Source organism: Saccopteryx bilineata, chromosome 2, assembly GCF_036850765.1.
Source record: "Saccopteryx bilineata isolate mSacBil1 chromosome 2, mSacBil1_pri_phased_curated, whole genome shotgun sequence".
Lineage (NCBI taxonomy): Eukaryota > Metazoa > Chordata > Mammalia > Chiroptera > Emballonuridae > Saccopteryx > Saccopteryx bilineata.
Window position 1 is genome coordinate 192071565 of NC_089491.1, and position 17471 is coordinate 192089035.

At 47.2% G+C, this 17471-nt stretch overlaps 1 protein-coding gene across 2 annotated transcripts in view; it reads right to left on the bottom strand.

Annotated features, from left to right (window-relative positions):
• Positions 1-4631: 4631 nt before the first annotated feature.
• CRYL1 (crystallin lambda 1) overlaps positions 4632-17471 on the bottom strand; it is a 154642-nt gene continuing 141802 nt past the window's right edge. For both annotated transcript variants that reach the window (XM_066258991.1, XM_066258990.1), the window contains 3 exons: positions 14516-14621; positions 6965-7071; positions 4632-5199 (listed from right to left, as the gene is read on the bottom strand). In XM_066258991.1, coding sequence (XP_066115088.1) covers positions 5086-5199; positions 6965-7071; positions 14516-14621 — 327 coding nt within the window. In that variant the 3' untranslated portion in view covers positions 4632-5085. The remainder of the gene's footprint in view (positions 5200-6964; positions 7072-14515; positions 14622-17471) is intronic.

Below are 17471 nucleotides of genomic sequence, written 5' to 3' on the forward strand. Positions count from 1 at the left end.
AAATAAATAAATAAAGGGATAATTTTTGAAAAAATATACTAACCAGAAAGAAAGACACATTACATTCAAGGGAATGACAAAAATAGTGGTAGCCAATATCTCAACAGAAGGAATAGAAGTTACAAGACAACTGAAAAATATCATCAGTGTGCTAGGGTAGGTGGGAGGGGGGGAGAAGTTGCAACCTAGAAATCTATGCAGGGCAAAAAATCTTCTTTTAAAATATAAGCAAGGCCCTGGTGGGGTGGCTCAGTGGATAAAAGCATCGACCCAGTGCACCAAGGTCATGTTCCATCCCTGGTCAGGGCACAAACAAGAAGCAGTAAATAAACACACGGCTAAATGGGACAACTAAGTGAAACAACAGATTGATGCTTCAGCCCTATCACTCATTATATTCAATGGAAATGACATGTATGTCTGTGTGCAGTTACAATGGAATAATTTTTCCATCTCACCATGCAGGCATGAGCAGTGAGAGAACTGGACAAATCGTAAAACAAGCCCTGCCTACTAGATAACTGAGAAGAATCATTTGGATGGAGGCCTTTATTTTAGTCCAGCTGATAACTTCATCCCAAGCCCATAATTTAAACCATCACCTTAGATGACTCAGTCTCCACTTGGATGACTCAGGTTAAGTTGATCATCTGTCAGGTTTCTGTCCAAGTATCTTATGTGGAATGTGAAGTAGTATCTGAAAAACCTACATACAGTATGTCCTTGTGGGAGAAGGGGTCCAGCCTATGCTGTCCTGGGACGTAGCTGGCCTGCTCCCATCCCAGTGTGCTCTGTGGCACTTCTGCCACCCTCCCCTGGGACATCGTTCTGTGACTTCTGCAGGAACAATGTGCAACCCGCTCTTTTGGAACTGGCGGCACCTCCAGTCCTGCAGGAGCAGCAGGCGGCTAAGCTGAAGCACACGGAAAGGGGGACCTGGAGTTCTGTGTACACAGACATGGGCCAGGGCTTTGTGTGTATGTGACACAAGGGATAGAGACACATCAGTTTGAAGTTCTGAGAAAAGGACTTGGAAACATGGCAGCACAATATGCGACTGGGCTGGTCCTTCTCACAGCCCCAGCAACGTCACATAGCCCCTCATACAATAGAACGAGCAGGCATTTCATCTCTGGGGTATTTTTCCCCAAACCGAATCCCAATGTAGCTAAGAAAACACCAGACCATCCCACACTGGTGACATTCTACAGGTTCCCTGGGCCAGGACTCCTACACCTCTCAGGGTCATGAAAAGCAAAGCAAGACTGAGAAGCTGTCACAGAGCAGAGAGGCAGAGACTTGGCAATGAAATGCAGTGTGCGCTGTCTTTGATGGGATCCTGGGACAGAAGAGGACACTGATGGAGAACTGGTACATGAGCTTACATCGTTGCTAAACTCATCAAAGCAAGTCACCCCAGGGTGACAACCTGAATAGCAGAGAAGAGGCCTTGGGCAAGCTGCAGCTGCAGCTGCTCATTTGTCTTCCAATTCATTTCAAAGGCTGGATTGTTTGGGGTCTGCGGGAGCTGAGGCTCACATACCTGGCACTTCCTTTAGGTCCCTGTTGGACTCATTCCTCACTCTCTCCATTAATTTCCATAACTGTCTTCCTGCTGCTGGGCCCAGAGCCTCAAATATGCTCTCTGCTGTTTTCACTTGAAAAGTCCAATTTTTTCAGCCCTTCGGTGGGAATCGAAACACTGGCTCTGTGGCATTCTTTCAGCCCATTACGTTGGGTGGCTCAGTGTCATTACACATTGTGATGGCTACAAGCAAAACCAAGAAGCACTTCGGTGGGTGTATGCCAACAGACCTGATGCCCACGCAGGAATACCTGACAGCAAAAGCGGGGAAACAGAACTGAAAACATATAAATGGATGTGACCCCAAACTGTTCCCACTGTATTCCCCACCCACAGCACCACAAGGGTTATCAGGATGTGCTGGGCTTGCTCCTTCTAGAACCAGAGTCCTGTCTGTGTGATACCGGTCAACTCCCCACATCCCACAGCAAGGCCATCTGCATATCAGTGACCTCAAACCTGGGTTCAGGGACTGTGGGCAGGCACTGAGTACAAAGCAGATATTTGGAGAAGACAAGGAAGAAGAGAAGACGAGGGGGTGTATGTTGAAGGGAAAGGAGCAGGAAGCAGATGCTATAGGGAAAAGCAAGGACTGTGGCCCAGAGAAACAGCCTGTCAACAGGTCACAGAGAAAGGAACTGAGTCATCAGAGTTTAAGAAGAATCAACATCTTAATCAGAGGAACAAGGAACCTTTCAGGGCTGACACCTCCTTCCTGTCTTGACACACATTACCTTTTCTGGGAAGTTTAATATCTGGGCTATTTAAATTTCCTGGCCCTCCTCCTAATGTCCTTATCTTGTAGCATAGCACAGGATCTGCACAGCTACTGGAGCTTACAGAGGCTCTGATGTCACCTTTCTCAGGTCACCCGATGATGCTTTCCGCACTCCCTTATCAGCACCCACGTGGACCACAGCTGCTCTGCCTCCAAGTCCTTTCTGTCGTCAGAAGGAACATCAGAAATCCTGATGACTGCACCCTTCGTGACGTAGACAGTTTAGGCTCCCATTGCTTTATGTAAGGTCCATTTGATGCAGCCCCCAGGCTCTTCACTGTCTGGGCCTGGCCCCAGCCCCGGCCTCCCTTTTTTGGGCCACTGGGAAATACACCCCTTTTGCAAGGTGCCCAGCCCTCTCTCCTGCTCTGCTCCCTTGGCCAAGACTTACGACTCAAGGCCCAGCTCAGAGGTCGCCTGCTTCTAGGACCTTCCAGGGCAACACAGGGCCCTGGTAGTCATGATCTCCTGTGTATACAACCCTCTGGAGCACTGTCCCATTTCATTCTAACATCTTGTTGTCTTCCAGTAAACTTCTGAAAGGCAATGACTTCCTGAGAGGCGCCTGGTACATAAGAGTACACATTGGTGCGTAAATGAATGTGTAGGGGCTGGGAAGGGATTGAGAAGTACAAGCTCCCACTTATAAAAGTAGCCACGGGGATAGAAAACACAGCACAAGGAATATAGCCAGTAAGCTTGTAATAACCATGTATGGTGTCAGGTGGGTATTAGACTTAAGGACATTGCTCTAATGTTTTATAAATGTCTTATCACTATGTTGCATACCTGGAACTAATATATCATAATATTGTATATCCACTGTAACTGAATATAAACTAATTTTTTAAACTGATAGAACTAAATTAAATACAAAGGTCCTTGGGTTATAACAGTCTCAACATATGACGTTTCAAGTTTATTATGCTCACTCCCATAAACACTTAGTATAGGTAGAATCATCTCCAGCGTCTCCTGCATGTTCCTTAGACCAGTGGTCCCCAACTCCCAGGCCGCGGACCGGTACCAGTCCGTGGGCCATTTGGTACCGGTCCACAGAGAAAGAATACATAACTTACATTATTTCTGTTTTATTTATATTTAAGTCTGAACGATGTTTTATTTTTAAAAAATGACCAAATTCCCTGTTATATCCGTCTAAGACTCACTCTTGACACTTGTCCTGGTCACGTGATACATTTATCCATCCCACCCTAAAGGCAGGTCCGTGAAAATATTTTCTTACACTAAACCGATCCGTGGCCCAAAAAAGGTTGGGGACCACTGCCTTAGACAATCCTGATTCACCTGACTCAGTATCTCTAGCACCTTCTGCAGGTTCTCCTGCCTCTCCAGCTTCCTCCTCCTAATAGGCCACTCTCTCCCACCTTGCAACGCCTTTTCCAGTATGCAAGCCGACCACAGGAATAAAGGTAAGAAAAAAATTTTTATACTCATTTTTTTCTGTTACTACTATTTATGTCTTCTTTTTTTTTTATTTTGGCTTAGTTGTAGTTTTATGTTCTAGATTATGATTTTACAACTGTGTTAGGATAGGTGAGTGACTTAGGCTGGGTGTGTTTCGACTTACACCAAAATTTGGGTTACATCACTGTTGTGGGAATGGAACTGTGTTGTAACCCGAGGAACCCCTGTAAGCAAATAAACATGTAATGAGGAAGTGAGGTGCACACTTTGCTGGAAAACGCCACTTCCCATCAGGGTACTGCTTCCAGTGCCACCACAGCTTGGGCTCTAAGGAAGGTATCGTCGACTGGGGGAAGCTGGGAAGCTGGTCACTGAAATGGAGAGACTGGAGCATCACTTGGGCTGGAGGCTGGGCAGTCAGGGCATCCCACAGAGGCATCCAGTGATCAAAGTTACTGTGACGTGCAGGCCCTGTGGGTGTGTGCTACTTTCCCAACTATCTGGAAAGCCAGTGCTAGGAACAGACTCCATGTCAAAGGAGATGACAAGGTGTTGGGTGAAATTAAATGGGCATCTTTACTGCAGAACTTGGAGCCCCAAATATCCTACACACGAGTGCTCGAGGGCAGGTTGTCCAGGGAGTTTCCCAGCATGGCTGACCACTGAGCTGCAGGGCACTGTGGAACATGCTTTGGGAAACACTGGCCCAAACGGGTGGATTTTTACTGAAGGAAAGATGGAGCCAGAATGAAGCATATGCTTCTTACTTATTCATCATGATCACTCTAAAGCACATTGTCAGGATTGAACACTGTATTTCTAAAAAAATAAGAAAAAGGATGACTGCACGGAATCAAAAACTTTTATTCAGAATAAACGTTGGCTAAATGAAAGGAGTTAGTTGCCTCAAAAGTGCAGGGCCACAGAGTACTCAGGAAGGGGTTAGAAATAATTATGAAAATAATTTTTACCGATGACAATGACTTGAAACTACAATCGTTGGCTATACGATGTAGGACACATAATCACACTTAAAAATAAGAAGTGAACATCTCGGGATGACCTGCTTCCCCAGGTGGCAGGAAATCAGCAGCCCTTAGAACCCCAGTGCCGCTCTGATGCCCACATCTCGGGCACATCAGAAGGGACTGGACCTCTGCTCACCAGGGACCAAGCTCAGGACTGTGTGCTAAGGCACCTCTGTGGTTCTCACTGTTTCGAGCAATAGGATTAAGTCCTTATCATTCCAACAGCTAGGACTTCCAGGGAGGGAAGTCACGGCATTACAGAAGCTTCACTGGGACGGCATCTGATTCTTCAGTGCGGCGAGTCTAATGAGGCACTCATCCCTCCACTTCCTTCTGGCGGCCAAGTGCTCAGGGTCATCTGGGACTTTCTCACACATGGTCTGGGGACAGGGAAAGAAGGGAAAAGATAAGGAAAAAGTGAACAAATGGAACTACATCAATAAAAAGGTTTTGCACAGCAAGGGAAACCACCAACAAAACATAAAGACAACCCACTGAATGGGAGGACATGTTCACCAGTGATACATCTGAAAGGGGTTAGTATCCAGCATTTATAAAGAATTCATACAATTTAATGCCAAAAAATAATCCAATTAAAAAACGGGCAAAGAACCAAGAGGATAGAGGTGGCCATTTAGACACACGAAAAGATGCTCAGTGACACGAATCATCAGAGATGCAAATTAAAACCACAATGAGACACTGTCTCACACCTGTCAGGATGGCTCTTACCAATAGATCAACAAATGTTGACAAGGGAAAAGAGAACCCTCAGCCTGACTGGTGGTGGTGCAGGGGATAAAGCATCAACTTGGGACCCTGAGGTCTCAGGTTCAAAACCCTGAGGTCACTAGCTTGAACATGGGCTCATCCAGCTGGAGCACTGGGTCAGCAACATAATCCCAAGGTCACTGACTTGAGCAAAGGGTCCCTGGCTCAGCTTGAATCACCCCTCCCCCAGTCAAGGCACATATGAGAAGCAATAAAAAAATAACTAAAGTGACACACTACAAATTGATGCTTTTCATCTGTCTCCCTTCCTCTCCCATTTTCTTCTTCTGGCTCTCTCACACACACAAAAAAAAAACTAAAAACAAAAAAGAGAAAGCAAAGGGAACCCTCGTGCACTGCTGGTGGGAATGCAGATTGGTGAAGCCATGGTAGAAAACAGTATGGAGGTTCCTCAAAATATTAAAAATGAATCTGCCCTACGACCCTGCTATTCCACTTCTGGGTATTTATCTAAAGAAATTTAAAACACTAATTACGAAAGACATCCTATGTTCACTGCAGCATTATTTACAATATTCAACCTAAGTGATCAATAGACGAATAAAGGAAAGATGGTACATTCACACAATGGAACATTACTCAAGCATACAAAGAATGAAATCCTACCATTTGTAACATTATGGATGGATCTATGCTAAGTAAAATAAGTCAGACAGAGAAAGACAAATACCATTCGATCTTACATGCAGAATCTAAGAAATAAAATTAATCAACAAAACAGAAACAAACTCATAGGGACAGAGAATAGACTGATGACTGCCAGAGGGAGTGGGACTTGGGGGACTGGGCTAAAGATATTAAGGGATAAGAAGTACAAATTGACAGTTACAAAATATGTAGTTATGAGGCTGTAAAGTACAGCACAGGCGATATATTCAATGATACCATAATGACTATGTATAGTATCGGGTGGGTTCCAGACTTATGGGGGATCATTTGCAAATTATGTAATTGTCTAACCACTATGCTGTACACCGGAAATGAATATAAAACAATACTAAATAGCAACTGTAAGTGAAATTTTAAAAAAAGTTTTTAAAGAACAAAGATGCATGAAAAGGAGGCAATTTGCCAGGAGTATAATTGTTGGTCCTACTTTGCTTTCAAAGACAAAGGAGTGGAGTAAACCCACAGTGCACATGAGCTTTCTGAATCCACAGCCTCCAGCTCCTCAGAGACAAGTCACAGCGTGCACAAGGTTCACCAGAGGACCATGACAGAACTGGGGATGGCAGTCAAGGAGGAGGGACTGTCAAAACCAAAGGTAAGGAAAAATTCCGGCTGGACAGAACACGTCCCTGCGCACAGGGCTCCGGCCCAGCCCACATGGCTCTCCACGGTTGGTTCACGTACCTGGTGAACCTTTTCAACTGTGGCCCTGGAAAAGTCTGGAATGGGTCCGAAGGTCTTGAGGACACGTTTTATGCTTTCGCCGTATCTGTCACAGTAGCTTAACATACCTGAAACCATATGAACGCAAGAATCCACACAATCAGCTAGAACACTAGAGAACTCCCAACTAAGACATCGATTCAGAGGTTTTGCCCTGGGTCAGAGCAGCTGACCTTTCTTCCTGTAAGTGAAGAAAAGGCAGAGCTGGCGGTGCACCTGCTTATTGGCACTGGGGACTGAGGGTCCTCACCATGAGTCAGTCACTTGTCAAGCTTCCTCTCAGATCTCAGAATCCTGGAAAGGGGGTACCCTGGGCCTGCCCTTCTACCTCCCCAGTGTGCCTCCCAGGACACCCAACTCTGCCTGCCTTCCTGCACTAATTTATTGATAATCCCAAAAGTCCTATGTGCACCAAAAATATTACCTTAACAATCTATCTTATGAGGTTACTTGTGGAAATGACTTCAATGCATTTTCTAAAAACCACAGATTTCACACCTTTTTCCTGACTTCTAGTTCCACTTGTGTGTGGGGAGGGGGGGCGGGTCTACAAAGCAACAGATTATTTAATGCAGGCTCCGAGTGTGGCCAGAGGATGACAGCCCTGTGCCCGGGATGCACGGCTCTCCAACTGCTTCTGTGGGTTCCAGGCCCTGGGAACCCAACCACTTTCTCAGATGCTGAGACAGGCCCTAGGATTTTGATGGAGAAACCCACAGAAAAGAGGCTTGTCTACAAGGGGAGGGGAAGAAGCATAGTGACTTAGAAGCAGTTGTGGGGTGTGTGTGGCTGAAGCTAAGCTCTTCAGTTAGACATACACAGAGAGCAAAGCGGGGCCCAGCAGCCTCGCCTTCAGCAAGGGGAGCAGGTCTGCTGACCGTCTGTTCCTGGCATTCCTCCCCTCCCGCTGCCTGGGAGGCCAGGGCGCTGGGCCAGTGCAGGTGTGTGCGGAGGACAAGTCCAATCTAAGGCTAACTCCGGGTGTGCAGCGAAGAGGCGTCTCTAAGTCCTGGGCCCACTGGGGACATAGCTGAGCTGCACGCTGGGCTGCCCTGGGCCTAATTCCAAAGTCTTTCACAACCAGAAAGACTCAGGGGTTAGTCAGTCAGGCTAAAAGCACAGGAACAAACAAAGTGCAGAATTTGCAAAGATCCCCAAACTTGACTCTCATCCACCTCAGAAAAAATTGTTTTAAATTAATTTTAAATAAAAATCATCACCACAAGATATTCGTTTTTTAAAAAGAATTTTTAAGTTGGTTTTTAGAGATAGGAAGGGGGAGGGAGATAGGGAGAGAAGGAGAAATATCACCTCCCTGTTTGAAAGACTCCTCTTCACAGTCCCCAATTGATTCTTGTACACATGAGCTATGACCAGGGATGGAACCTGCAACCTTGGTGTAGCAGGATGACACTCTGACCAACTGAACTACCCAGCCAGGGCCACAAGATACTCCTTTAAAAAAAAAGGACAGCCTGACTAGGTGGTGGCGCAGTGGATAGAGCGTCGGACTGGGATGCGGAGGACCTGGGTTCGAGACCCTGAGGTCGCCAGCTTGAGTGCGGGATCATCTGGTTTGAGGAAAAGCTCACCAGCTTGGACCCAAGGTTGCTGGCTCCAGCACGGGGTTACTCGGTCTGCTGAAGGCCCACGGTCAAGGCACATATGAGAAAACAATCAATGAACAACTAAGGGGTTGCAATGCGCAATGAAAAACTAATGACTGATGCTTCTCATTTCTCTCCGTTCCTGTCTGTCTGTCCCTGTCTATCCCTCTCTCTCACCCACTCTCTGTCTCTGTAAAATAAATAAATAAATAAATGTTTAAAAAAAAAAGGACAAACTTCTTTGGGGTTTCGTTTTGGCAGGCCCACACTGTTGTGAAAGTCTGTATTCATCGAATTTCAATTTTATTTGATTCAAACAGCTTTCCTTCTCTTTCAGTGTACTAAAATTATACCCAATTTGCTCTTAGAAGAGAAACTGTTTTGAAGGGCAAAAAAATTCAAATATATCAACTTTTCTGATTTTCACATCTACAATTAAGTGGTGGACACTCTCTTTTCAAAATAATGGGTTTCACTGAACATAAGAGAAGAACAGCCCGTCAGCGCTCCAGGAGACTGCCCCGCAGCGGAGGCGCGGCCAGCCGCCTCGGAGGGCTCGAGGGCTCGGCATGCCCAGGGCACGGAAAGCAGCCGTCACTTCACTTCCTTTGGAAATTAAATGTTTTCTTCACTTTATCTATGTGTTTATACTTATTCAATCTGAGACACAGAATCAAATATGTTGGAAAGATATTAAATGAGAAGACAGCGGGAGGGTTGGCTGGAGCTGGGTGTTCGCCCCGGCGCAGGGAGCAGCAGCCCACGGCACCTCCTGGAAGCCAGTCCCTTCTTCGTCTTCCCTCAGCAGCAGACAGCCATGGATGCGACTCAGAGACGGTGTTTCACCTGCAGATCGCTTCACGTTTTCTGAACAAGCAAGCACCTTTCAATGTCCTTGTGAAGTCATTTGACTCTCCCAGAGGCTTTTGAGAACTCTTTTTTTCCCTGCCTTTGATCAAGTTTGTGGTTTTAAAAGGTCATTTGTTTCTTTAAGATATAATAAAATACAGTAAAATTCCTTATATAATTCATAATTTCCTCCCAACTTTTCCAGGAAACCAATTAAAATTTTAGTCTTACAAATATAAAAACCTTTTGCCACAGGCTCATCCCTGAGTCTGTGGTGACAGGAGCCAACAGCCATCATGTGCAGACTCCACAACTCACGGGCAGAGCCGGATGCTCAAAAGGACAAGTTCATGGTGAGTTGGTGTCACAGTTATTTACAGTGTCCCTGCAAATTTATTACCTTACTGTTACTTGCAGTATCTCCCCTTCCATTAGAGCAGTATTAGAAGAGGACTGAATGGGAACACCAATTTTAGTGGAAATGAGAAGGAAAAGCCACTCTACCTTGTTTCCCACAACTGCCCTTTTCTGTGTCACTACAAACTGAGCCTCCCATGTTTCCTTCTGTACTTCCATGCCCTCTGCATCTAACCACCCTCAGAACGTTGCTTCTTAGAAGACTTTGAACCCCCTTTCTTCAGAGATGCTTATACGGGATAAGGGAGAATGGAAGAAAGAACTGATTATCTTGATGCTTTCTGACTTGTTATTCTTTGGCTATGAGCCCCAAAGGTGAGACAGTGCCTTGAGCCTTCAGTACAACCCTAGGTGATGGAGCGGCAGAAAGCTGTCCCATCTGTCTGTGTGGCCACCGTCACTGTGGAGGCACCTGCAGGGACATGCCCTGGGTGTTGTTTCTTGAGAGAGCCCAACTGCTACCCACACCAGAGAAGTCTCGTTTTCACACAGCCTAGGAGCCCACACTCACCACACTCACATGAGTTCACCTACCTAGACAGAACTTAATAGGGAAGATGAAAAAGGCTCCAAAGCACAGGGACAATATCTGATTCCCACCTCCCACTCAAGTGAGACCTCGCCAGAGGCTGGAGAGGCCAGCAGACAGAAATGGTAGGGACCAGCCCCTTCAGCTCACCTATTGACCGCAAATCACAGCTCCCCTCAAATAAAGCAGACCCACCAAGCAGGAATCTCAATTTAAATGATCAAGGAAAAAAAGAAAAAAAAAGGCATCTACACATGGGAAATTTTGAGATGCAAGATGGTGAATATTCACTTCAACTGGAGGTGATATCCAAGGGCTGCCAGGTTCCAAGAAATAGTCATTTCCTAGGTAGAGCCGAACTCGGGAGGCGCCCAAAATGCTGCCAGGTACATGAGCGACCAGTTCTCTTTGCTGACCTGCTACTCTAAAAGCTTAACCAGGAAACAAGCCAAAGTCTTAAGATTTCATATTCCACAGCAAAAATGTACTAATCTGTATGTGTTCTGTATTTTCTCATGTACTTGTGAATCTTTTGAGGAAGAGTGTTTTTTAAAAACTGGAAGAGTAGGGAATGAAAAAAAACTAAATATAGCATTTTTCATGGACTTCATACGTCAGCCACCCAGCCAAGTGTCTCCATCTGGTCTAATTCTCATGCCTGTGAGATCGTTACTGGTGCTGCACCATTTTACAGATGGGGAGACTGAGGTGCACTAAACTAATCTGCACAGGACTATTCAGTTTACAAGCCAGGTATGGACCCAGGATGACTGGCTCCACGGACAAGATGCCTCCCCTTCTGAGAGCCTGTCCTTCGTGGGTGTTACTTTTAAAAAGCAGCCAACAGGCTAAGAAAACATGCTGGCCTCCTGTTTTTCAAGTGCTACTTTATTAGATTAAAAAAATATGTTGTTAAATATGTTTACCCCTTCTAGATAAACTACAGCTTTTAAGACTAATAACTAAGCCTTAACCTGAGATGCTGGCTTTATGAAAACAATATCAGAAAAAAAGAACCCACCCAACTCTAATCTTGATATATCCTGGGTGACATTGTGAGGAACCATGACCATTTCCACTGGTTCCAAGTCCAATCTTATAACTGTCTAACCCTGGTCCCTGGAATGCTCTGAAGTTGAAAACTACATCCGTCCACCATTATCACATTAAGTCAATTAGGTTTTCTTATCAAATCTGCTTTGTGTGAAAAATTGTCATGGGCCTCCTTCCTATCTGCCACACTGATTCCCGAGTTTCTGGTTTCATCGGCTTCGGTTTCTGCCTGTTTGGGAGTCAAAGCAGTTCTCAGTCTCTCCCTATCAATTTCTCCTGATACCTGAATTATCTTAGTTTTCTCAAGAAAAAAAAAGAAGAAAAAGAAAACATGGTGGTTATCTAGTAATGTCTACATACCTATCAAATGCTGCAACATGTTCATCAGTTTTAATGTTCTGGTTAAAAAAAAGTTTTTTAATTATCCAAGACTTTATTTTAATGACACCTCAAAAGTCTGGTTTCACTTTTATAAAGCCTGTGTCTTTACACTGTCCTCCTGCATTCCACTGTTAACCCTTCCACACATGTGACAGGTGGGCACCAGGTGAGCGTCCCCTCTCCCCTCGGCTCCCAGCTGGGTGTTGAAGAAGCTCCAAGTTACATACTGAATCATGTAGCGCAACATGAGACCAGCCCACTGAAGGCCCAGGCGTGGACCTGCTGTGTACAAGAACCCATCTGGTAAAACTGCCTGGAATTATCCATTGTATTTCATTAGTTACCATGGTGAAAATTGATTGAAGTATTACCAAAACCCTGTGGAATTATAAAACCTGAAGCAGACTCCCAGCGGTCAACTACTCCAACTTCCAACTTCACTCCAGGATTCCTGTCGACATCGAAACATCTGCACAGATAAGGACCAGCCTCCCAAGCCCAGCTCACCCCCCTGCCAGAGAATGGCCTCTCCTCCCACACCAGTTCCAGTCACTAGAAAAGGTCTCCCTGCTGTGTCCTGACCCTAAACCTGTCTGCCTGCCATTTCCAGTCTTGGGTTCTACGGCCACAGAAGTTGTGAGCAGATAGACAAACATGCACAAGCACATACACACCACACTGGCCACTCAGGGTCAGCTTCTGTCTTGATATTTTTGTTAAATATAGTACATGGAGCTGAATATAATACTCCTTTTCTCTTTCTGCACATGTTTTACAAGTTAGTAATATAATTATTGAAAATAACATACAAGCCTGACCTGTGGTGGCGCAGTGGATAAAGCGTCGACCTGGAACGCTGAGGTCGCCAGTTCAAAACCCCGGACTTGCCTGGTCAAGGCACATATGAGGAGCAACCATAAGATGATGCTTCCTGCTCCTCTCCCCCAATCTCTCTTTCCCTTTCCCCTCTCTAAAAGCAATAAATAAAATCTTTAAAAAAATAACATACAATAATTATAGATATTTATAACAACACAGAAAAGTAAAGAAGTAGTAAAAGTTACTTATGATTTCAATACCAAGAGACAGCCACTGTAATACTAATTAGGTGACATTTCCCCAAATATTTATACATGGCATTTTAGATTCATTGTTTTTAAATTTATCGATTGGTTTTAGAGAGAAGGGTGAGAGAGACAGACAGAAACAACCTCTGTGCTTCAGGACGATGCTCTAGCCCAGGGGTCCCCAAACTACGGCCCGCGGGCCGCATACGGCCCCGAGGCCATTTATCTGGCCCCTGCCGCACTTCCAGAAGAGGCACCTCTTTCATTGGTGGTCAGTGAGAGGAGCATAGTTCCCATTGAAATACTGGTCAGTTTGTTGATTTAAATTTACTTGTTCTTCAAATATTGTATTTGTTTCCGTTTTGTTTTTTTACTTTAAAATAAGATATGTGCAATGTGCATAGGGATTTGTTCATAGTTTTTTTTATAGTCCGGCCCTCCACGGTCTGAGGGACAGTGAACTGGCCCCCTTTGTAAAAAGATTGGGGACCCCTGCTCTAGCCAACCACAACATCCAGCCAGGGCTGATTCACTGTTTCAGTTTGGTGTAGGTTTTATTGCATTTTTTTCCCCCCAAATAATGTATTCTTGGCCCTGGCCGGTTGGCTCATCGGTAGAGCGTCGGCCTAGCGTGCGGAGGACCCGGGTTCGATTCCCGGCCAGGGCACACAGGAGAAGCGCCCATTTGCTTCTCCACCCCTCCGCCGCGCTTTCCTCTCTGTCTCTCTCTTCCCCTCCCGCAGCCAAGGCTCCATTGGAGCAAAGATGGCCCGGGCACTGGGGATGGCTCTGTGGCCTCTGCCCCAGGCGCTAGAGTGGCTCTGGTCGCAACATGGCGACGCCCAGGATGGGCAGAGCATCGCCCCCTGGTGGGCAGAGCATCGCCCCTGGTGGGCGTGCCGGGTGGATCCCGGTCGGGCGCATGCGGGAGTCTGTCTGACTGTCTCTCCCTGTTTCCAGCTTCAGAAAAATGAAAAAAAAAAAAAAATGTATTCTTTTTAAGTGGCTTAAAATCTGGTGGACAGTTTCAGTCTTGGAAGCTCCTCGGCCGTCTCAAGTGACCTTGCTTTCTTTTACAATCACCAGATTATGAGTTCATACCCACCTCCCCCACGCCCTTTAAAGCAGCTTCCAGGGGAACTGATGGCCCGGTCCCGCTGACCAAGGCTCCCAGTCCCTTCTCCTGTAGAAGCCCCTCCCTCGTGGCACCCCGGTTCTAGAAAGAAGACTACAGCTCAGCAATCGTACTTACAAGCTGCCCACACTTAAGCAGAAGGTCAGAGGTTCATGGGCTTTTCCCCTGCCTCTGAGTAATCCCGTCATCTTAGGAAAAGACAATAATCAGGCTGGATGATATGCGCTCAAGTCTCCTTACCATCACCCACCTCTCCATTCCGTCCTCACTGAGTAATGCTCCACAACGAGCCCTGAGGTCCATGGACCTACATCCCGGGACATAGCCACCCATCCCGCTCCTACTGTGAATGGCCAGGGCTGGCCACCATCTCCTGCCTGCACATGATACTGCTTCCCTTGTGAGAAGAGACAACCGGTGACTGGGAACCCCAAGGAAACACTGCAGCGTGCAGAATTCCTGTCTGAGTCCCACCTTCTGCATTGAGGTGCATGGTCTCCAGGGGCCCGATGAAGGCATACCGCAGGCCCAGGCCGTGGGACATGACGAGGTCCAGGTCACTCGGAGACACTACTCCTTCCTAAATGGAAAAGAGGGGTGGCACAGGATAAACCTTCTGGAAAGAACGTTTTCTCACCGTCACTTTCATCCTATCTGGGGCGGGATCCCAAAATACTCCCTAAGCACTATAATAGTGTTGTCACTGAATTTTGAATAATGGAAATATAATATATGAATGAATCCTGGAGAGAGAATATTTTGTGACATATCAGATACCAATTCACTTTTTCCATAGCTGTAATCAGCCTTCTCCTGGACGGTGCCCACTCCACCCACAACCCATGTCTCACTTGCAGCTGTGGCAAAGGGGGGAGGGTGAAGGGAAAGGGAAGAAATAATGGGGCGCTGGAGGGAAAGGGCAGGGAGGGTCTTCCACATATCTGCTCAGACTTGGGGCTGTACTGCGGGAGCCAACAAAAGACAGGTTGCTCCCAGGCTGTGCCACCTGCAAAACTGGCCTTGTTTAGCTTTTAATGAGTTTGTAAAGAATGATATTCTTTGATAAAATACAGCTGAGAAGTGGGTGTTTGCAAAAGCGGGACCCCAGAATCTCCTGCAAATGCAAACTGTGAAGCAAAGAGGCGCACTGTTGGGCTTTTAGGTTGTGTGTCAAATTGACCATTGGGGTGACCTGGTCTGTGCCTCAGATCCTTCTGGAAGGAGCAGGAATGTATCATCCTGCCCTTCACTGAGACCTTAGTCTCTGTCAGAGGATACTTTCACCATGGCCACATCAGCATCAGGAAGACACATGGGGTGGGGGGTGGGGGCACATGACTGAAATCTCCAGCTCGTATCTCCTGGGTGGTTCCTCTCACAGATAGAGAGCTGTGGGCGCAGCCATAGCTCCTGCCTGGCAGCCAGGCCAAACCACCTCTGTGAGAGGCCACGCCCATGGTGGCCCTCGCCAGGCAGTTGGTTGTTGCCAGTGGGGTCCAGCCCGGGGAGAGGGGAAAGCACTCAGCTGTGGAAACCTCAGCTCTGCCCCTGCCCCCAGGGTACACCCACTCGCTGTGTCCACCCAGCTGCCAAAACAGGCTCAGACACGTGGCCCACCTTGCATGGACTACTCTGGGTCACAGAGCAGCTCTTGACCTCTCCATATAGGACTGCCTGCTGTCTTGTTGGAGAGGATGTTGGGGGGAGCAGAGGGGAGGGGGAGAGAAATTCATCAGATTCACCAGGGTCCTGTGGCCAACAGGGAGGGGCCCTGTGCCCCCCAGATGGCCTGGGGGGGGTCTAGGCCAGGCATTCCATGCTGAAGAATGTCCCTCCTCCTCTGGGCCAAGTGACTTCTCTAGTCCCCAACTTCAAAGCCACTTGAGAGGCAGAAAAGGGATTTGTACCCTCAACATCCACGACCTGGAACTCAGCTGCTGAGGGAGAAACGGCTGCTATCTCAGGTCTCTGTGGGTGTCAGACCTCCCTGCAGGATGCTGGGGTGCTGAAGGACCAAGAAGACAGAACCACCCACAAGGGGAGGTGCAGTTTAGGAGTGACTAGCTGCTTCGTTTGAGAGCACATTACCCATCTAGTTTTCTTCATGTGAGATATAAACAATGTGCACAGAATATAGGCATGCAGTTCAGAGAACTACACAGCAACCCTCAACCAGCGCGTGCCCGTCCTCCTGACTGTGTCCTTCCCAGACACTGACTTCTGTAACTACCACCTAAGATCTGCCATCTATGCTACATTCCTAAACAAGAGTGTGCTTTGCACCTCTTTTCACCTTCTCTGGGACTTCTGCTTCTTCAGACAAACCCAATCCTTCAGGCCATGCTATGTGCATTCTGCCTGCTGTCACTAAAGCAGGACACACAGACCGGACTCACCCATCCTGCTGTGCGCAAGCCTCTGGGTTGCTTCCAGGCTGCATGTGCTGCAAACGGCTGCCAAGGGCATCCCTGCTCCCGGCTCCCGGGGTGCGTGTCTGAGGCAGCACTGCCACCCCCAAGCGTACATCTCGAGCTGTATGAGACAAGGCCTCCGGCAGGGCGCACACAGCCCAGTCACTCCATATCCTCGCTGACACTCAGTGGCCTTATGCTTGCAAGGTTTGGCCATCGGGTTGGCTACTGTGGGACCTCACTGGGTTTCCTGTTAGTTCTAAATCACTCTACCGTGAGTTCTTCTGGACTGCTCATGACAGTGAGTTCATTTATTCAGTGTACTCGAATGCTGACAAATTTCTGATAGTCGAGTTGTAAGGAGGGAGGGCAGCAGAGGGAGGATATGACAGACGCTCACAGCAGTACCTAGAATTGAACCCACTGTTGAACCACAGGGCACCCGCCTCACCCTCCGTTCCAAGCTCCCGGACAGAAAGGGTGGTTTCTGGTTCCCTCCCCAGGCTGCTGCAGGCACCTGCGTGGCACCTGCACCCGAGGGCTCTGGCACGCTGTGAGAAGTGGCCAGGCAGGGCCCTGCCCACTTGCCTTCATCCCTGGCTTCCAGGTCAACATTCCGCAGCCTTAAGTTTGAATGACAGCATTCAGGCTGTGAGGGATGTAAGGGGGAAGCTGTCTCGCATGTGTGGTTTAATACTTTCAGAGCTGACTTCAAAAGGATTTTAAAATACCCAGAAAGGAAGCCACTTAAGGGCAGTTAGTTCTTGATGTGTAAGGATCCTGTGAGCTAGCAGTGACCTGAACACAGAAAACCTCAGAGGGACTCTCCAGGCCACAATCTCGCCAGGCAGAGGAAGAGGCATGCCTTCCCCCAAACCCCAAATGTTCTCCACTCCCTCCTGGCTCGTCATGAAAGGGCTCTCTGCTTCTATCAGTTACTAGTCATGAGCTGAACAAGTTAGAAACGGGCAGACATTTTAGTGTCTTCTCTTCCTAATTCTTTCTGCTGCATTTGCATG